Below are 22497 nucleotides of genomic sequence, written 5' to 3'. Positions count from 1 at the left end.
GGTCCTGTTGTAGGTGACGGAAATGTTGGTGGATGATATGTTGGATCCGCTGGCTGGTGGGGTGGAAGGTGAGAACGAGGGGGATCCTGTCCTTGTTGCGAGTGGGGGGATGGGGAGCAAGAGCGGAGCTGCGGGATGTAGAAGAGACCCTAGTGAGAGCCTCATCTATAATGGAGGAGGGGAAGCCCCGTTTTCTGAAAAACGAGGACATCTCGGAAGCCCTAGTCTGAAACACCTCATCCCGGGCACAGATGCGGCGTAGACGGAGGAATTGGGAGTAGGGGATAGACTTTATGCAGGGGACCGGGTGGGAAGAAGTGTAGTCCAGATAGCTGTGCGAGTCGGTGGGCTTGTAATAAATGTCCGTCACTAATTTTTCTCCTGTGATGGAGATGGTGAGGTCCAGAAACGGGAGGGAGATGTCAGAGATAGTCCAGGTATATTTAAGGGCAGGATGGAAATTGGAGGTGAAGTGTATAAAGTCAGTGAGTTCTGCATGGGTGCAAGAGGTAGCACCAATGCAGTCGTCGATGTAGCGGAGGTAGAGTTCGGGGATGGGGCCAGTGTACGTCTGGAACAGGGATTGTTCGACGTACCCGACAAAGAGGCAGGCGTAGCTAGGGCCCATGCGAGTGCCCATAGCTACGCCTCTGGTTTGGAGGAAGTGGGAGGAGTCAAAGGAGAAGTTATTGAGGGTAAGAACCAGCTCTGCTAGGCGGAGGAGAGTGTTGGTCGATGGGGATTGGCTGGTTCTACGGTCGAGGAAGAAACGGAGGGCTTCGAGACCATCCTTGTGGGGGATTGCTTTGGCAATCTGTTTGCTCCCAAGGAGCTTTATAGTTTTTTTCCCTCTCAGACACAGTAGCACAACCCATTATAGAGATTATTGCTCTCAATTCCTTTCAATAATAAAAATTCCTTCTGCTAAAGTAATATTGCATCATTGTCAAGATAACGAGTATATGAAATAAACAAAAATGAATAAAAATAACTTCAAGACTTATCAAAAATAAGATGATTTCAGCCAGCTACTCAATAATATTACAATTTAGCACTTTAACAGGCGATCGATTGTTCATACGATTGTTGAGTCTGAAGAAGGGTCTCGACCCGAAACGTCACCCATTCCTTGTCTCCAAGATGCTGCCTGACCTGCTGAGTTACTCCAGCATTTTGTGAAACCTTTGATTGTTCAAGCGGACTGGGTGAGTGGAAGGGCATGTTTCCATGATGTATCTCTAAGTAAAACTTTGACAACATTTGTCAGAAAATCTCCCTTCTTTCTCCTTCCTAGGATTCACAAGCAGGATTGTCCTGTTGGACCGCTTGTTTTAACCTGTTCTTGTCCCACAGAACTTCCTATTTCCTCCTTTGCCTCCGTTCTTTCTCCTCTCATTCAACGTCCTTCAAGATGCATCCTTGACACCTTCCACCATCTTGACAGATTCCAGTTGCCTGTCCCCAATTGGCTCATTTTCAGCATGTACACTCCAATCTATCTCTTGGTACTTTTGTTAGTTTAGTTTACAGATACAGCTCGGAAATAGGCCCTTTGGCCTACCTGGTCTGCAACGACCAGCGATGAAACCGAAAATCTGGGAAAAAACCCACGCAGGTCACGGACACAACGTACAAACTCCGTACAGACAAGTACCCCTAGTCAGGATCGAACCCGGGTCTCTGGCACTGTAAGGCAGTAGCTCTACCGCAACACCACCATGCTGCCCGTACTGATTTATTATTGCCACGTGCACCAAGATACAATGAAAAATGTGGTTATGCATGCTATCCAGTCAAATCATACCATCAAGCTATGCACATACAGCACAGTGCAAAGAGAAAAGTATCCAGAGCACAGAACATAATGTTACAGCTACAGAGAAAGTGCAGGATTAACACTTTTCTCCCTCACTAATACAGGTTGAGGGAGCTTTGATTATTCCTCAAAAAAAGACCCACACTCTCCCACTCTATGTTTTTCCACCAAGTTGAACTTGTTGTGACATGAAACAACTTGTCCCATAACTCCACTAATTTTTTCGAAATCAAAGGTGTAGCTTTCAGAATGCACTTGGGAGGAGTTGGCTGCGCCTAACGGCTGCGGCTCTCTGGCAGTCTGTTGTCTTTTTTTCTTTTTTTTTTGTTTGTGTCGGTGTTGGGATGGTTTTTGTTTCTGTTTTTGGCTGTGTATGTGTGGTGGGGGTGTGTGGTGGGGGTGTGGGGTGGGGTGGGGGGGGTGGGGCGGGGGGAAACCTTTATTTATTAGGTCTCTTCCCCGGGGCGCGGCTCGGCTGCGGGCCTTAACATTGCCAGCGCAGCTCGGCTGCGGGACGTTTCAGTGCCCGGTGCGGCTCGGCTGCGGGCCTTAACATTGCCGGCGCAGCTCGGCTGCGGGACGTTTCAGTGCCCGGTGCGGCTCGGCTGCGGGCCTTAACATTGCCGGCGCAGCTCGGCCGCGGGACGTTTCAGTGCCCGGTGCGGCTCGGCCGCTGGACTTAACATCGCCCGGTGCGGCCGCGGGACGTTTCAGTGCCCGGTGCGGCTTGGCCGCTGGACTTAACATCGCCCGGTGTGGCCGCGGGACGTTTCAGTGCCCGGTGCGGCTCGGCCGCGGGACGTTTCAAGGCCCGGTGCGGCTTGGCCGCTGGACTTAACATCGCCCGGTGTGGCCGCGGGACGTTTCAGTGCCCGGTGCGGCTTGGCCGCTGGACTTAACATCGTCAGCGCTGTTCGGCCGCGGGACGTTTCAGTGCCCGGTGCGGCTCGGCCGTTGGACTTAACATCGCCCGGTGTGGCCGCGGGACGTTTCGGTGCCCGGGGCGGCTCGGCCGGGGGGCCTTCCATCCCCTTGCGGGGGCTGTGCGTGTCGTTTGCCTCGGTAGGGGTCGAGCTGCCTGTCCGTGGGTGCGGGGGGAAGAGAGGGGAAGTTTTGTTGCCTCCATCACAGTGAGGGGGTGTTTGGAGTCACTGTGATGGATGTTTGTGTTGGGGTCGGGTGTCCTGTGTTCTTTTCTTTTTTGCTGTATTTTGTGTGACTGCTGAAATTTCGCTCGGTGTTGTGCCGAGTGACAATAAAGTGTTGTTATGTTATGATTCAATCTCTGCCTTGTGGGGTACATGGCACAGTAATACATTCATAGTCCCATCAGGCAATACTTCACCTTTTTTTCCATTAAATTGATGACTAGATTGTTGCTGCTTCCCCCTTCATTCAAAATTTGGTGCTGTCACCACCTTTGCTATCAATGTCCATCCTAATCTTGCTTTCAAGAGGTCCAATTCTGACACTTTCCTTCCCTTTCACTATTTCCATCTAATACAATAGATTAGTGGTCAATATCCATTAAAAGCCCAGACTCCCACAGCTATCTCCACAGCTCCTGGCATTCTGCTTCCTGTGTGAAATTCATCCATTTTCTCTAGCTCCCTCACATCCATTCTGATTGCACCATCTTCCACATCAGTCATTTTCAAGGATCTCTCCTTTTTGATCAACCATAAATTCCTATCCGCAATTGTCAGTGGTCTTAATTGCATCTATTCCAATTCCTGTACTTCAGCTCTCACACCTTGTCCTACTACTCCCAATCCCCCCTCCTCCCACCCGGAAGAAAAATCAGATGCCCCTTGTCCTGATCTGCCAACTGAGCAACTTCCAGATTCAACAGGATCCAATGTGATCTTTTCCAACGGGATCCCACCACTAGTCACATCTTCCAAATTCCACCCCTTTCCGCTTTCCATAGAGACCGTTTCCTCCGCAACTCCGTGGTTAACTCATCCCTTCCCACCCAAACCACCCCCTCCCCAGGTACTTGCCCCTGTAATTTCTGGAGATGCAACGCCTGTCCCGGCAACCTCCCCCCCCCCCCCCCCCCCCCCACCAACTGACGACCCGTGGACCCGTTGCCGGCCGGGGAGTTTCATATGTTGTCATATGTTGAAAGACTGGAGCGACTAGGCTTGTATACACTGGAATTTAGAAGGATGAGAGGAGATCTTATCGAAACGTATAAGATTATTAAGGGGTTGGACACGTTAGAGGCAGGAAACATGTTCCCAATGTTGGGGAAGTCCAGAACAAGGGGCCACAGTTTAAGAATAAGGGGTAGGCCATTTAGAACTGAGATGAGGAAAAACTTTTTCAGTCAGAGAGTTGTGAATCTGTGGAATTCTCTACCTCAGAAGGCAGTGGAGGCCAATTCTCTGAATGCATTCAAGAGAGAGCTAGATAGAGCTCTTAAGGATAGCGGAGTCAGGGGGTATGGAGAGAAGGCAGGAACTGGGTACTGATTGAGAATGATCAGCCATGATCACATTGAATGGCGGTGCTGGCTCGAAGGGCCGAATGGCCTCCTCCTGCACCTATTGTCTATTGTCTATTGTCTATTGAAGGTATCACAAAATGCTGGAGTAACTCATCAGGTCAGGCAGTATCTTGGAGACCTTCTCTCTAAGATGCTGCCTGACCTGCTGAGTTACTCCAGCATTTTGTGGTAACCTTATTGAAGTATGCAAAATCATGAGGAGCATGGATAAAGTGAGCACTCCATAGTCTTTTCCCACCCAGAGTAAAGGATTCTAAAACTAGAATGCATAGAATTAAGGTGAAATGATTTAAGATGGACATAGAAACATCAAAACATAGAACATAGATGCAAGAGTAGGCCATTCGGCCCTTCGAGCCAGCACCGCCATTCTATATGATCATAGCTGATCATCCAAAATCAGAACCCCATTCCAGCTTTCTCCCCATATCCCTTGATTCCGTTAGCCCTAAGAGCTAAATCTAATTCTCTCTTGAAAACATCCAGTGAATTGGCCTCCACTGCCTTCTGTGGCAGAGAATTCCACAGATTCACAACTCTCTGTGTGAAAAAGTTTTTCCTTATCTCAGTCCTAAATGGCTGACCCCTTATTCTTAAACTGTGACCCCTGGTTCTGGACTTCCCCAACATCGGGAACATTTTTCCTGCATCTACCCTGTCCAATCCTCCAAGAATTTTATATGTTTCTATAAGACCCCCTCTCATCCTTCTAAATTCCAGCAAATACAAGCCCAGTCGACCCATTCTTTTATCATATGTCAGTCCTGCCATGCCGGGAATTAACCTGGTGAACCTACGCTGCATTCCCTCAATATCAATAATGTCCTTCCTTAAATTAAGAGGCCAAAATTGTACACAATACTCTAGGTGTAGTCTCACCAGGGCCCTGTATAAATGCAGTAGGGCCTCCTTGCTCCAAAACTCAATTCCTCACGCAATGAAGGCCAACATGCCATTAGCTGTCTTCATTGCCTGCTGTACATGCATGCTTACTTCCAGTGACTGATGTACAAGCACACCCAGGTCGCGTTGCACCTCCCCTTCTCCTAATCTGACACCATTCAGATAATAATCTGCCTTCCTGTTCTTGTCACCAAGGTGGATAACCTCACATTTATCTATATTATACTGCATCTACCATGCTTCTGCCCACTCACCCAACCTATCCGTCACCCTGCAGCCTCATAGCATCCACCACGCAGCTCCCACTGCCTCCCATCCGCAAACTTAGAGATGTTATATTTAATTCCCTCGTCCAAATAGTTAATGTGTATTGTAAACTGGGGTTCCAGCACCGAGCCTTGCAGGCAACCCATTAGTCACTGCCTGCCATTCTGAAAAGGACCCATTAGTTCCTACCATTTTTTACCTGTCTGCCGACAGTTCTCTATCCATGTCAATACCCTACCCCCAATACCATGTGCTCTAATTTTGCACACTAATCTCTTGTGTGGGACCTTGTCAAAGGCTTTTTGAAAGTCCAGATACACCACATCCACTGGCTCTCCCTTATCCATTCTACTTGTTACATCCTCAAAAAATTCCAAAAGATTAGCCAAGCAAGACCTCAGGTGTAATTTTTCCACTCAGTGTGTAGTCTGCATCTGGAATGAGCTGCCAGAGGAAGCAATTGAAATAGATACAATTACAACTTTCAAAAGACATTTGGAAAGATATCTGGATAAGTAGGGTTTAGAGGATGTGGGCCAAAAGCAAGCAAATGAAAGTAGCCCAAAATGCCAAGTTGGTCAGCATGGACAAGTTGGGCCATGGGGTCTGTTTCCATGCTCAATTGCCATGCTCTTCCTGACCTACTGAGTATTTCTAACATTCTTTGTTTTTATTGTAGTTAGGTGTGGCTTTATACTGCTGCTCTCAATGGTAAACTCAAGCGAACATGCCAACTCAATTACAATAACATACTGTTTAAGTCATTGAACGCATGCGGAAGCTGGGCTATTGATCTGGAGATGCGACCATAATGGACAGGGATATTTTAATTCAAGTAATTAAATAAATCTGGAATCATTAGAGGTGGCCTTGAATCGCGCAGAATCATTGTAAAAACCATAATGTTTATCAAAGAAACATATATTAATAGACTTACCCTCACATAGACTTTACATCACCAATATCTAGTTTGTTAGTATCTGCTTAATTTATTTTTTCATGCACTGTAACTAGGTATCATTTCTGTCACCAATAGTACAAGCATGTTCTGAGAATTCAAACCGTTGCTATTTACACATACTATAACCAAATCCCCACACTCTCTTCATTGGCCTCAACTCATTTCATCGCCTTCTCTTTCAACTTTCACAAGCCCTGAGAAATATAGTCAAACCTATCAGCAGCATTAACTCACACCAGCAGAAGACTTATTACCTTTTGGGAATTCAATCTAAGCATTAAAACAGCAATGCAGTTCCAAAATAAGAACTGGCCTGTTCTCCATAAGTAGGAGTCCACACATCATCTCTTCGAGTTGTTATCGAAGGTTTGCAGAATATAATAGATTACACATGGGCTCCCATGAGAAAGGAGCAGGTTGTGTGCTTTCCAAAATATGCCAAAACAGTTGGATCGCTGTTTCAGTTTTTATTTGTTATTATGGCAGCAGGCACTCTACTGACAGTTGTAGAATGCAGATATCACCATGGGGCCATTTCACATTACACAATAACTACACAAAATCTTCCTTGTTGCTCTGATCTAGAATTGATGTCTAATGTACCTGAAGGAGATAAAGAGCTTTGCAATTCCTACTGAACCAAACATTTTATGGATATGATCGATGGATCATGAACACATTTTTAAAAATCAACTACTAGTTACAATCTAATGTTGACAAGTGGTTAAAGAATAAACCATTAAAAATAGCAATTTTTAAGATGGAAATATGTTTCCCATACTCTTGTCTCTGCTTTAAAGAAGTGATTGCTAATAAACTTAGAAGAGATCAGTTGTTACTGCAGACTGTATAGCTTTGTACAGAAACATGATGTCATATTAACTTAAAGCATGTTTCACTATCAGTAAACACCAAATACTGGGGTGAATAAAGACCGAGTAGATACAAGGAACTGCAGATATTTGGGGGTTTTTAAAGACTCAAAGTGCTGGAGTACCTCAGTGAGTCAGGCAGCATCTCTGGAAGACATGGATTGGCAATGTTTCGGGCTGGGACCTTTCTTCAGTTTAATTGTACCGGGGGGGAGAAAGTAAAGAAAGCTGAGATGGAACAAGGCCTGGTAAGAGAGAGTTAGATAGAGCTCTAAATGATAGCAGAGTCAGGGGATATGGGGAGAAGGCAGGTACCGATTGTGGATGATCAGCCATGATCACGGTGAATGGCGGTGCTGGCTCGAAGGGCCGAATGGCCTACTCCTGCACCTATTGTCTACTGAGGTAGATGAATACAGGTGAGGGTATTTTTGGCAGATGGGTGGATATATGGTCAGGGATGAAAAGAAGACAAAAGGTTGTAAGATAAGGAGAGAAGACTGAAGGGCAAAGTATGAAGTCAGAACATGGGAGAAAGGTGGAAGGGGACAGGGGGTCAGATAGTGGAAGAAATGGGTGCACTTCAGGGAGGGGCACAGGGAAGAACAGAGCCAAAAAATGGTGGGTGGGGAATGATGGTGAGTGGGGTTGGATTGTTACCAAAAAAATTAGTTCACACTGTTGTAAGATACCCAAATGGAATATGAGGTGCTATTCCTCCTGTTTGCATGTGGCATCACTTTGCCAATGGATGAGGCACACGAGGGAAAGGTCAAAATAAGAATGGGAAGAGGAGTTCAAATGATTAGCAATCAGCAAGCCTGGGCAGATTCACCTGGGGTAAATACATCAGATAAGTTTTTATGGATCAATTTCACATGTTGGAAGACTCTATCAGAGTTCCACTACCAGTTTCTATAGCTAACCAATAGCTCAATTGGGCAAAATTCAATAACATTGTGATTTGACAAATGTTTTTATTTTTATCACGAAAATGTACCAAGAATGCAAAATGACTAAACAATATGCCATTTTCATTTTCTGCAGACAAATATCTTTTTAAAGTTAATTTTATGAACTAATCAACAATGATGAAAATATATCAAATCAGGTTGTACCGGACGGAGTACGTCAGGTAGCTCTACTGAGGAAAGCTGAAGATTGTGTGGTCCTACAAAGATATATTCAATTTCAAATTTTGCCCTTATTAATTAATGTCAGCAGGTCAGTCAGCGAGCTGCAAATGCTCTCAACAACCAAAGATATCTTGGGAAAAATAAGTACGCAAATACCTATTTTTGGAAGAAAAACAAGAGGGGGAAAAAACATAAAACAAAACTTTTTTTTAAATACAAATAAACAAACAATTATTTTATGTCCTGCCACTTATGCTGAAAAGATTTAAACCACACCGACTATAAAAACTGATTAACGAAAATGTGCTAAAAACTTCATCTCTTCTTCTGCAACAAGATGAAAAATAATCTACCATCAGCTGAAGCAGCATTAAACAAAATACTTCCTTCTGTACTTTAAATTTCTTATTCATATAACATTACGGCCTTTTAATGCGGGTTTATTATCACAACTGAATTGTTAGTGTAGCAGACCAAATGCATAGAAGAGATAGATTCAACATCAATCTTGTACAACCGGGATTGATGATCCTGAAAGTCTAATGATTTCCTCATAAAAAAGTAAAGGCTGGAGAATGTAGAAATGTATCCCCTTGACCAGTTCCTCTGCAATAAATCTCAGAACATTCTTTGGCACCAATTGCTGCAGCAATTGTGAGGTCATAAGTGAATGCTGGCTTTAGACAAAATTCACTGGTGCTTCAAACCAACCATGTTGTTAATAGTTCATCGGCAAACTCCTTCAAGGCTTTATTTTCCTAAACTTGCTAGTTCTAATTGTTGCATTGAATGAAATAACTGATTTCTGAACATTAGTTAAACAAAAGACGTCCAAAGACGTACAGGTATGTAGGTTAATTGGCTGGGTAAATGTAAAAATTGTCCCTAGTGGGTGTAGGATAGTGTTAATGTGCGTGGATCACTGGGCGGCACGGACTTGGAGGGCCGAAAAGGCCTGTTTCCGGCTGGATATATATGATGAAAAAAATCAATAAATTATATTATCCAAAGCAAAAATCAATAAATTAAGCTGGTCATCCAAAGAGGTCTTTCCTTTCTTCACATCCTTTTGAAGTACACTCATTTGCGGACTGTAAATGCTCTGTGTTCTTTGCCAGCATTGTCAGAATCACTATCATTAATCTTTCAATGGGGCTTTTTTTTTTAAACAGCTATCTTTAACTTCTGACTGAATATGTCACGTCCCATTACCCTTGTAAATTTCACCGGTGTGGGACGAATAAAGGAATATATTATTATTATTATTATTATTATAGCATTTCTTTACTCTGGCTTGTAAGTGGGAGCTTTTCCAAATGTAGATAGCACAGGCCACCTTTGAGTGAGATTGGAAAGTAGTTACATACTATATACTCTGCATTGCATTCACAAATTTATGAACTACCTTTGTACTTTCTTTTAAAGCTTATATCTTTGCCTCTGCAAACTAAACTGTAAAGTAACTGACGAGGTAGCGAGAAATACCTGGATATGGAAAAAACAGTTAATAAAGCATGAAATGACTCATTATTCCACTGCAGGTTTATATGTGATCATTCATGAATAAACCTATAACAAAACAAAGAATGGTAGCTGATGCAAGGTAAAAGGTTATGCATATTACCCATGTGCAAAATACAATTTACCATACCATCCCAAGTGTAAGCTGAATTCAAAATATTCACTATGCATTAGCAGATTGATATTCTTTTTCCCAAAGCGCAATGACAAATATTGGCAGCTTTTACTACATTCAACACACCAATATTCCAGGTAGACATTCAGTCAAGTAAGTTGACTTACTGATAAGAATCGAATAACAGAACATGCATTTCATTTCCTTCTTGAAGCAGAAGTAAAAGTAATTCATCTTAGGTGGTCTAGATAAGGAGAAGAGAGTAATCCTATCAGGGGTAGGAAAAACAGAGGCATATCAAATCCCTTGAGTCAATGAAGAGAATGCATGAATGATCTTTGGTAGCCCAGAGTGAAGGAAACCAAATCTCTGGTCATCTTACACTAGCTTGATCTTCACTTATGCTTTGAATATTTAAAAGCTCACTGCAGTATTCGGCTGCCCTGTGGACTTTCATATTACTCAGTGTGGAATGATTAGGGGAAAGAATATCTTAAAACCAGCCTATAAATTCAGATACATATCAGTGATGTTGGCATCGACATTAAAAAATACATAATGATTACTTTAATAAGGATTACTGATAATTACTGTTTTTACTAAGTACTTCTTGTTTGATTCTTGCTTAAAAGATTGTTATGGAATTCTAAATTAAGGTTGAATGTATCATTTTAATGACTGGATTACATCACAACTTGAATAAACTAAGATTATAACATGGTTATTAAAACACCACATTTCTGATAAAGAATATGATAACCATAGTTCATAGAAATTAGCACCATTAATCAGAACTAGATGCCAATTTGTGAACAATACAGCTGATTTACAACAATGGCAGCAGGTTCTAGGCCAGTGCAGATAGCTATATATAATGGCAAAAATACAACTGTAGAACTATCAGCCATCTTATAAGACTCTCTGTGAAATTCCCATGGGTACCTGAATTGCAGCCAGATTTTTCTCTTCTTGTGTTGGAGCTTGATGGACAAAGCGCAGCCAATTTGAATGCCGAGGATTGCTGGCATCCAGAATGTACAAAACCTCTCCCTTATTTCCACGTACCTACAGATGTGAAAGGAAGTCCGGATTATGGTCTGCCACAGAAAATATAGCAACATTATTTAGAACATATCAACGTTGTTATTCTCATCCCGCAGCTGCGGCTTGCCTGCAGTCCGTCTGTCTTTTGTGTTTTTTGTTGTTTTTGTCTCAATTGTAGTGTTAATATGATGTAGTGTTGTATGTTATGTTTTGGGGGGGGGGGGGTGGGAGGGAACGGGAACTGTAACTGTAACATTCTCTCTCCAGAACGGAGACGCGACCTTTGTTCTGTATCGTGTCTCCGTTCCCGTTGCGGCCTACCACCGGCCATGCACCTGGGACCACCTGGGTCTCTGGTTCGCAGAGCCCGCGGTCCGGACTCACCACCTGCGGCGCTGGCTGCCTGCGAATGCTGAGGGAACGGCTGCGACTCGTCTCCGGAGGCTCCGGCGCGGGCCGCGTGGACGTCGGAAGCCCGCAGGCCCCTGGATGGGGGCCGACATCGGGAGCTCCGGCAGCGGCAGAGGCAACGTGTCCGCCCGCCCCGAATCGCGGGGCTTGGGTCGGCCCGCCACGGACCTTTCACCATCCGGCGCGGCCTGAAATAGGCCGCGGGATTTTTTTTCACCGCCCAGCGGGGGCTTCAATATCGGGAGCCCCGACCGCCCCGACGTGGCAACTCCAACAGCCTGACCGCGGGACAAGACGGCAGGGAAGAGAAAAAGACATTCTGGCCTTCCATCACAGTGAGGAGGGACTGGAGGAGACTCACTGTGATGGATGTTTCTTTTTGTTTGGTGTTAGTTGTGATTGTATGTGTTATTGCATTTTTATTGATTAATCTTATTGGTCTTATTGTTCAACTGCGGGTAATGTTTCATTTTACTACACATTTATGTGTATGTAACAAATAAACGACTATTGACTATTGACTATTGATAGACAATAGACAATAGACAATAGTAGGCCATTTGGCCCTTTGAGCCAGCACCACCATTCAATGTGATCATGGCTGATCATTCTCAATCAGTACCCCGTTCCTGCCTTCTCCCTATACCCCCTGACTCCGCTATCCTTAAGAGCTCTATCTAGCTCTCTCTTGAAAGCATTCAGAGAATTGGCCTCCACTGCCTTCTAAGGCAGAGAATTCCACAGATTTACAACTCTCTGGTTGAAAAAGTTTTTCCCTCATCTCCGTTCTAAATGGCATACCCCTTATTCTTAAACTGTGGCCCCTGGTTCTGGACTTCCCCAACATTGGGAACATGTTTCCTGCCTCCAACGTGTCCAACCCCTTAATAATCTAATATGTTTCAATAAGATCCCCTCTCATCCTTCTAAATTCCAGTGTATACAAGCCTAGTCGCTCCAGTCTTTCAACATACGACAGTCCCGCCATTCCGGGAATTAACCTAGTAAACCTACGCTGCACACCCTCAATAGCAAGAATATCCTTCCTCAAATTTGGGGACCAAAACTGCACACAGTACTCCAGGTGCGGTCTCATTCGGGCCCTGTACAACTGCAGACGGACCTCTTTGCTCCTATACTCAACTCCTCTTGTTATGAAGGTCAACATTCCATTGGCTTTCTTCACTGCCTGCTGTACCCGCATGCTTACTTTCAGTGACTGATGCGCTAGGACACCCAGATCTCGTTGTACGTCCCCTTTTCCTAACTTGACACCATTCAGATAATAATCTGCCTTCCTATTCTTACTACCAAAGTGGATAACCTCACACTTATCCACTTTAAACTGCATCTGCCATGCATCTGCCCACTCGCACAACCTGTCCAAGTCACCCTGCAACCTCATAGCATCTTCCTCACAGTTCACACTACCACCCAGCTTTGTATCATCTGCAAATTTGCTAATGGTATTTTTAATCCCTTCATCTAAGTCATTAATGTATATTGTAAATAGCTGCGGTCCCAGCACCGAGCCTTGCGGTACCCCACTAGTCACTGCCTGCCATTCTGAAAGGGACCCATTTATCCCCACTCTTTGCTTTCTGTCTGCCAACCAATTTTCTATCCATGTCAGTACCCTATCCCCAATACCATGTGCTCTAATCCACTCACATTAATACACACCCCATAAAGGCAAAGCCCTCTTGGTTAGTTGAACAAATTTGAGGGAAATGGAATGAATGTGCACCATGCAGCGGTGAACAAAAGCATGGTGCACTAGCATGGAACACAATCGTATGCAAATGCTGCCTGAATTTTCAATAACGACCTCAGTCAAGTCCTAAACTTCTCATACAACATACACATGCATATCATTCATAACTGAAATGCAAATTGATAATTTCTCCAATTTATTCACTTTTATTTCTAAAGCTTAATGTTAAATTCTGCTCCCAAGGAATGATTATTCAACTACTGTTGCAAAGTCTACAGTAGATTTGGCTGATTTAGCTTTTGTACATTAGCAGTATAATGGGATAGCTGGAGACAATTATGACAAAACATGATTTTTACAATCTGAACTGTTGTACTTTTGCAAGCAATAGGTCAAATTAATGAGACATCCAGCTTTGTTAACATTCCAGAATGTCCACAACTGGTATCCCAGAATCCCCTGATTTTACAGAAAAGCTCATTATCCATGTGATAAATTGGACCTTCCAAAGTTTATTGAGAGAGTCATTAATCCCGGCAATGTCAGATAACTTTTACCAAACATATATCTAAAACTTTCATTTTTTTCAATTACATGATAAATGGCTCCTTCCAGAAATCAGTTGGAGAACTATGAATATTTGTTCATTTTCAGCTTCTTTATAGTTTCACCCTCATATTTGAGTTGCTGAGTAACCATAAAACCTAATAGATTCTTTAATAGACACCTTTGCTGTTCTTTTCTTTCCTGAAGGAAGCCTGGCATTTAAGCAATTCCCATCATTGGAAAACAGAACTGGAGCAAGAGAAAGTCAAGTTCAGTCCCATTACTTCAAACTTTCATAAAGTTGTAGAGTCCTGGTGATTTAGATCTCTGACTTCAGTTGACTGCAATAGTAGTATTTTTCAACTGTAGCTACTGTTCAATTTTACTCTCAATAAAATGTCATCTTACAGTCTATATGTGCCCATTTTTATTATTTGATTCTGAATTATGACTGGTCAGATGGTAAATCCAGTATCACTTCACTAAATGTCTACACTTTTTCCACAGCTTCCTGCAACCTTCTTCCAGCTGTAATGATTATTTGATAAGGAGGGCACTTTTTATATCAGCTGAATCCTAATGAGACCAGACTATTTAAATGACTGAATAATTCACATGCAGAGTTAATACCACCAAATTAACTTCACCAAATTAGAACAGAGGCTTTGACCATTAAGATAGCAATTTAACTTTCAAAGAGACCTAAGAATAGGAATTAAATTCAACTTCAAGTAACCCTTGCTTTCCCTCTCTCTCCATCCCTCCCCATCCTAGTTCTCCGACTAGTTTTTATGTCCTCCTGATTAAATATTACTGATTGTATGCCTCATTGTCACCTTCCTCTCAGCTAACAACGTGCCATTCTACATTTCCATGACCATTGTCCCCTTTGATGTTTTCATACCTTACCCTTCCTTATCTCTTTTGTCTCCCTCTCCCCTGACTCTCAGTCTGGAGAAGGTTCTCGACCTAAAACATCACCATTCTTTATCTCCAGAGATGCTGCCTGTCCCGCTGCGTTACTCCAGCATTTTGTGTCCATCTTTAAAATCCGTAGATGATAATTGCTGAGGTAGTGATTGTGCAGTGTTCAAGAGCTCGACTGTTGCCGAGAAGAAGCTGTTCTGGAACTGGAGTCACAGTGTTCATGTTCCTGTACCTTGCTCCTGATTATAGCAGCAGTATAAGAGTGTGATCAGTGTGGTGAGAATCTTTGATGATATTGGGTGCCTTTTTGAAGCAGTGCCTCCTGTAGATCCCTTTGATGGTGGGGAAGTCAGTGATGAACCAGGCAATGTAAACAAGGAGAATGGGCCATTCTCTATAGCCTCATTCATTCCTGGGCATTTAAGTTACTGAACTGGGTCATGTTGCAACCAGTCAGTATGCTCTCTACCGCATAGAGGTTCAATAGAGTATTCGGCAACACTCTAAATCTCCTTTGTTCTAAGGGAGTAGAGGCAATGATGAGTTTTCTTTGTGATCACTTCAAGGTGCTAGGTACAGGACAGACCTTCAGAGATATGCATGATCAGGAACTTGAAGCTGTTGACTCTCTCCACCTTCATCCCGTCGATGAAGACAGGTTTGCGGCTCCCTGGATTTCCTTTGATGAAATCACCAATCAGCTCTTTGGAATTAAAAGATGGTTTGGTGCTTTTGATAGTCCAGTATACTGTTTTAGGTTTGACGTTCCACTTTTCGTGCAAAATACAGTTAGAAAAGTTCACAAAGAAATCACTGACTATACTACTTTGTTAGTATTTAAATAATTATTAATAAACTCTATTTCAGGATTTGTATTTAGCATTTATAGATTGATGACAACTGAAACAAAAATCCAAATACAAAGGTGAATATGGGCTTCATGAAAGCCAAGACAGAAAAAATCACCAGATATCCATCTTCGCCCAGCACACCAGCAAAGCATGCAACAAAAGCTTTTCACTGTACATCAATACACATGACAATAAACTAACCTAAACTAATGGTAAATTATCCACTAAACCATGGCAATCGACAGAACCAAACGGACATGCAGCGTCAATCAACTCACATTAATTAAAAAATCAATTAAAAAAACGCTGATACTTAGATAAAAGCAGAAATCTTGGGAAAACTCAGTAGTTCAGCAGTATCTGTGGAAAGAGAAACATTTAATGTTTCTAGCCTGGGTCCCTTCATCAGAACTGTCAGTCTAGGTAGTAAAAGTGCATGAGGGCAAAGGGTGGAACAAAGCAAATTTCCCTGATAAGGTGAAATAATGAAGCCTCAGAGGCTGTTAAGCTTCTTTGTCTTTGCAAAGTGTTGCTAACGTTTTAAGAGTACTCCATAGTACTCCAAAGCTCCAGTCACCATAAAGACTGTGAAGACATGGCCTGAAGGAGCTTCCTCGCAGCTGCAGGATTGCTTCGAAAGGACCAACTGGGATATTTTTGAGGATCAGGACTTGGAGGAGTACACATCAACTGTACTTTGCTACATCAAAAACTGCGTTGACAATGTCACCGTCGACAAACGCATCCGGTTGTACCCCAATCAAAAACCCTGGATGACAAAGGATGTCAGGTCTCTCCTCAAGGACCGTAACACCGCCTTCAGGTCTAGTGACAGAGCTCTATACAGTGCTGCTAGAACCAACCTGAAGAGAGGCATCAAGGATGCCAAAGCGTCCTACAAGAGGAAGATTGAGGACCACTTTTCCAACAATGACCCACGGCGGGTATGGCAAGGCATCCAGCACATCACCAATTACAAGACCAGCAACCGCACGACTGCCGACGGCGACGCCTCGTTGGCTGAGGAACTTAACTGTTTCTTTGCTCGTTTCGAGGTGAAAGCTACAGTGGCAGACATTACACCCTCTCCAGCACCTGAGAGCAACACCTTCACTGTGCAGGAGTATGACGTTAAGCGAGTGCTCAGAGCAGTGAATCCCAGGAAAGCTGCAGGCCCCGATGGTGTGACGGGCAGAGTGCTGAGGGAATGTGCAGACCAATTATCTGAGGTCTTCACAAAAATCTTCAACCTGTCCCTTTTAAAATCCACCATCCCTCCCTGCCTGAAGTCCGCCATAATCATCCCACTGCCGAAAAAGCCTGTCATCAGCGGTCTTAACGACTACCGTCCGGTAGCACTCACACCGGTCATCACAAAGTGCTTCGAGAGACTGGTCCTGCAGCACATCAAAGCCAGCCTCCCACCCACCTTCGACCCATACCAGTTTGCCTACAGAGCAAATAGGTCTACAGGGGATGCCATCGACACTGCTCTTCACACTGCACTGACCCACCTTGAACACCAGGGGAGCTATGTGAGGATGCTCTTTCTCGACTTCAGCTCTGCCTTTAACACGGTCATCCCGAGCAGACTGGTCACCAAACTTTCCGACCTTGGATTTTCCCTAACCATCTGCAAATGGATCAAGGACTTCCTGACCAACCGCCCCCAGACAGTCAAAATAGGCCCTCACCTCTCCTCCACCATTACACTGAGCACCGGCTCACCACAGGGCTGTGTGTTGAGCCCCATCCTTTACTCCCTCTACACTCACGACTGCGCCCCCACCCATCCCACCAACACCATCATCAAGTTCGCGGATGACACGACTGTGGTTGGACTTATCTCAGAAGGAGATGAGACAGCCTATAGGGATGAAATCCAAAGGCTGGCAGCATGGTGTTCAGTGAACAATCTGGTCCTGAACTCCTCCAAAACAAAGGAACTTATAATTGACTTTAGAAAAACCAGTGGAGATTACGACCCACTCTACATCAATGGGGTCTGCGTGGAAAGGGTACCAGCTTTCAGGTTCCTGGGTACGCACATCGCAGAGGATCTCACCTGGTCTACCAACACCATCACCACAGTAAAGAAGGCACAGCAGAGACTCCACTTCCTGAGGATCCTCAGGAAAACCAACCTGCAGGAGAAGCTCATGTTGTCCTTCTATCGCTGCTCCATCGAGAGTGTGCTGGCATACTGTATAACCACATGGTATGCCAGCTGCTCAGAAAAGGACAGGAAGGCCCTTCAGAGGGTCATCACGACGGCCCAGAAAATCATCGGCTGCTCACTGCCCTCCCTGGAGCACCTGTTCAGCCTGCGCTGCCTCAGTAGAGCAGGCAAAATAATAAAAGATCCATCCCACCCCGGCCACCGTCTGTTTGTTCATCTGCCTTCTGGTCGACGTTTCAGGTCAATCAAATCCCGAACAAACAGACTTAAGAACAGTTTTTACCCCAGGGCCATACGAGAACTGAACACTACCTGTGCACTAGGCAACACCGTTAAAAAATCTTGTACTTAATTTAATTGTATTTATGTATTTATTTGTTTTTGCATTTATTGCATATATGTTTGTACGCACCGTCAGGATTGGCTGTTTTTTAATTTCGTTGTACTCGTTGCAATGACAATAAATGAATATTATTATTATTATTATTACTGTATCACCTGTTTTACTAGGCCATGCCCAGCAGGTCTGACTATATAAAGAGGCTAGTTCCAACAATGTTCCACCACCAGAAGAATATTGCCCTACCCTTTCAGCATTTTAATGAGATTAATCCCTCTGCTGTTCCCTTTCTAACTCCTTCGTTCCCTCCTACAACTCCCCACCATATGGCCACTTTTCCATACAACTGCAGGAGGTGCAACACCTCTTCCCTTCCCACCATCCAAGAATCCAATCTTTCCAGCTGACACAACAATAGACTTACACTTCTTCAAATCTTGTGAACTGCATTCAATGCTCAGAATGTAGTCTCCTCTACAATGAAGGAACCAAACATAGATTTGATCACTTTGCAAATTCCACAGACATGACCATGAGCTTCCAATTGTCTGCCACCCTCTCATTCTGGCCTTTCTGCCTATGAATTCTGCACAATTTCAACAATAGACACAAGGAACTGCAGATGCTAGAATCTTGAGTAAAACAAAGTGCTGGAGTAACTCAGCGGGTCGGGATGCATCTTCCACGGTTACACGTTAAATTTTGAATTTTGTAGCTAACTGTGCATATAAATAACATGTTGAGATTCATTAGGCATTTATAGTGTGTAAATATTGTGTTAGAAAATCAATCTCCCGCTGCACAGCATGAAACGAGCTGATTTCCAGGATTGCATCTTTTTAGCACATTTTCAATTTGCAAACATTACTAGCCAATAGATCTATTACTTTTGTATCACAGGCAAAATAACTACCACTCACTACAGGATATGGAATTCGTGCCTAATGTCAAAGATTATCCTTTCAAATCATTTGATCTTAAAGTTTCTTCGTTTTCTCATCTATATTTCCCACAAACAACCAAATCTTCACAAGATTGTATATCCAAATTCACAAGTCTGAATTCATGCCAAGTTATATTAATTCTCAAGATATATACTTAGTAATAAGAACATTTGTTATCTATCCGAAGTTGAGCTCAAGGGGATGATCAAGTGCATTCTTGTACTTCAAGTGCATTCTAAATGATAATGCTACTTAGCTGTCAGATGTTCTGAGATATTGATTCAGCAATCTTGGGGGGAAATGTCACACGGTAATATTTCCTGCAAAGTCACAAAATGCTGGTGTAACTCAGCAGACCAGGCAGCATCTCTGAAGAACATGGACAGCTGCCATTTCAGGTCAACACCCTTCTTCTGGAGACTGTAGAAGGGTCCCGAAACGAAACATCACATATCCATGTTCTTCAGAGATGCTGCCTGACCTGCTAAGTTACTCCAGCACTTTGTGTCTTTTTGGGGGGGAAAGCTCCAGAAAATGCTGTCAAAAGGTCTCAGCAAGTTGGTGTGTGTGTGTGTGTGGGGGGGGGGGCATTTTTATTGCACAGGAAGATGAAAGGTCCACTCGGTGTGACAACTCCAGCCAATACTACAGACCCATCTACTACATTTAGCTTGAGATCTGCTGACTATGGTTTGCTATCTGGATTTGACATTGGAGAACACATAAATCACAAATGTAATCCAAATTGTTGCCTGAAAGCTGAACTTGTTGCAAGCCGAGTTGGGTCCTTCAACAGTTGATGGAGCTCTCACAAAGATGTCCTCCATTTCCTGCACGACTGCTCCCATCCCATCCATTTCCAGACAGAACAGCAGTCCAGTTCATTCCATCCTCACCTTTCGCCCCACCAGCTTCTGCATTGGACATATCATCCTCCGCCATTATCACCAGCTTCAATGTGATGCCATCTTCTCACATCTTCACTTCGCTCAACCCTAACCCCCTCCCCCACACCTTTGTTTTCTTAGATACCTCATCCCAGTTGTGCTCAGGACAAATGATCCTAAAACAGATAAATACAAAGAGGAAAATTGCCAAGGGATTGACAATCCAAAAAAAAAGACAAATCCAATCTGGCTAAATCAACAAATTCAAAACATCAACAAAGTAACGAAAGGTGATGCTAACAAGGCATTTTGCTTGGCTATCAGATTTCAGAATCTGCAGCCTTTTGTTGGTCCACTTATCATCTTTCAGCTTCTGACTCCACCTCCATCCTTCCCTCCCCCCCCCCCCCTCCTTGTTCCACCCATCACCGACCAACTCCTGCTTCATTCTTCTCTCTCACTTATTTATACTGGCTATCTCCACTCTATGTTAGAAGTCTTGATGAAGAGTCGTCCTCAAACATTGACTATTGCTCTGCCTCCACAGATGCTGCTTGACCCACTGAGTTCCTCCAGTAATTCGTTTTTTGCTCCAGGTTTGCAGTCTCTTGTGGCTCTGCTATTTGAGTAACTTTTGTGTTTGTTTAAATAATATCCACTAAGTTAATGACATGGAAATGTTACATGGAAAATATTCACAGAACACTTGATAACTCCACTTTACAATTCTTACCCATGTGCCATCGCCTCTCCACTTGCCTTCATCGCCTTTCCCGTTTCAAATAAAAAAGCAAGTAGAAGATCTACAATCATCATTTATTAGCAGCTAAAATTTACTTGATGGAAGAAGAAAATTGATAACTAGATAAAAATCAGCAAAAGGTATAACTGTGAAAAGGAGGTTGTTGGACCACTTACTTAAACAGTCTCATTTCACTGTGCTTCCATTTATTTTGTTCTTATAATGGAACAGCCGTGTAGAGAAACATGCGATTTTTGTTTTTATTGTCTGCACAACGCACATGATGATTTGAAATATTTCATCCTTCATCTCATCCTCCCCACGCCAAAAGGTAGTCAAGGGCAAAACCTTCCATCTTTGTTTTATTCTTTATATCCCTGAGACCACCAAAGAAGATACACATTGCCACAGGGGCCCAAATAATCAGCAAACACACAAACCCATTATAAAAGCATTCAACCCCAGGTGGACTGTGTTACAACTTTCTACAATCATTTCAATGAGGTTTGCAAGTAGGGACATACAGATTACATGTCTGATATGTCATCACATAGAGCCAGATGGATTCTTCACATGTTTCCCAAGTGAAATCATATAAATGTCCCATATTGGAGGGAAACAGCACACGGTAAAGAGAAAAATAAAAACTTTAACTGGAAAGGAAGCAGTATCTGTAGACATCTTATGATCTGGGAAGAACTCTTTTAATTGGTTTCCAACATGCAACTGAATGTAGCAATAAGAGCAACTACCTCCCACATCAGTCTTGAATCCATGCTTTCATCCAGTTCATGAGGCATTCTTTTCTCTCCAGCAAAAGGCCCAAACTTCTCACCCTGCCAACAAAAGAGAGGGAGGTTTTTTTCTCTCCGCAATGATAGATTATATCTCTAGAGACAGGAAAATCAGATCTAAACCAACCTGCATTTGACTCTACTTCAAATGTGCAAAACAGATACTCAGATTACAATAATATTGTTCTGATTATCTTTACTAAGTAACCATAAATCTCAACAACATCCGCAAGTATTTCACAAACGGAAGTCATTATATTTTCGTGACAAGACACAACTGCAATTGAAAGGAACAGCAATGTGCCAAATGTCAGCCTGAAGATTTACTGAGCTTTCCAATTTCTGTGGATTATTACTCACAGTTTGAGAAATTATTTTATCATTTTTTTCTGTCTGGAGAAGCCTTTGAAAATATTTCACTAAAAATTAATCATTCATTTTTCTTGCTGTAAGTGCAATTAGTCTCCTGTGTAAGTGAGGGACATCAGCCAATAATAATAAAATGATGAAGATCGGAAACACCTGCTGCAATAAATTATTGGAGATGAAGCAAGGCTTACAGAGGGGGAAAACACCTCTGGTGAATTAACACTTTTAGTTTGGTGTTCATGCTTTGAGACATGTTTTAAAAAAATACTAAAACAGGCAATGATTATAAATCAAAATTAAAACTCAAATCTGCCTGCAAAGAAACATTTCATCGTGAAAGCAAAACTGTATTCCACAGTATTCTATTTTTACAGTTCAGAATACTCTACACCTTTTTCTAAATCTCCTAATTATATTTTCAGTGCCTATTATTATGGTACATAACACACATAGTTGGATCAGTGGCCAAAATCCCTTACTTTCCCCAGAATTCTTATTTGGTATGGTTTGAGTTAAGAAAATAATGCCAGAATGAAAAATATTAATCACATTTAAAAATCAAGCATGAAATTCTCATGTTAATTGTGCCTTAATCCTTAAGTTCAACAATAGATTTGTTCTAGTTCCCATCTCAACAACATACATC

General features: G+C 43.0%; 1 protein-coding gene across 3 annotated transcripts in view; it reads right to left on the bottom strand.

The window, feature by feature from the left end:
• Window positions 1-22497, bottom strand: part of prdm5 (PR domain containing 5) — a 243768-nt gene that overhangs the window by 215803 nt on the left and 5468 nt on the right. For all 3 annotated transcript variants that reach the window (XM_078411286.1, XM_078411294.1, XM_078411303.1), the window contains exons 2-3: window positions 21441-21524; window positions 11046-11168 (exon numbers count right to left, since the gene is read on the bottom strand). In XM_078411286.1, the coding sequence (XP_078267412.1) occupies window positions 11046-11168; window positions 21441-21524 (207 nt within the window). The remainder of the gene's footprint in view (window positions 1-11045; window positions 11169-21440; window positions 21525-22497) is intronic.

This window comes from Rhinoraja longicauda, chromosome 1, assembly GCF_053455715.1.
Source record: "Rhinoraja longicauda isolate Sanriku21f chromosome 1, sRhiLon1.1, whole genome shotgun sequence".
NCBI lineage: Eukaryota > Metazoa > Chordata > Chondrichthyes > Rajiformes > Arhynchobatidae > Rhinoraja > Rhinoraja longicauda.
Note: the sequence above shows the minus strand (reverse complement) of the source record. Positions and strands in the feature narration are given on the sequence as shown.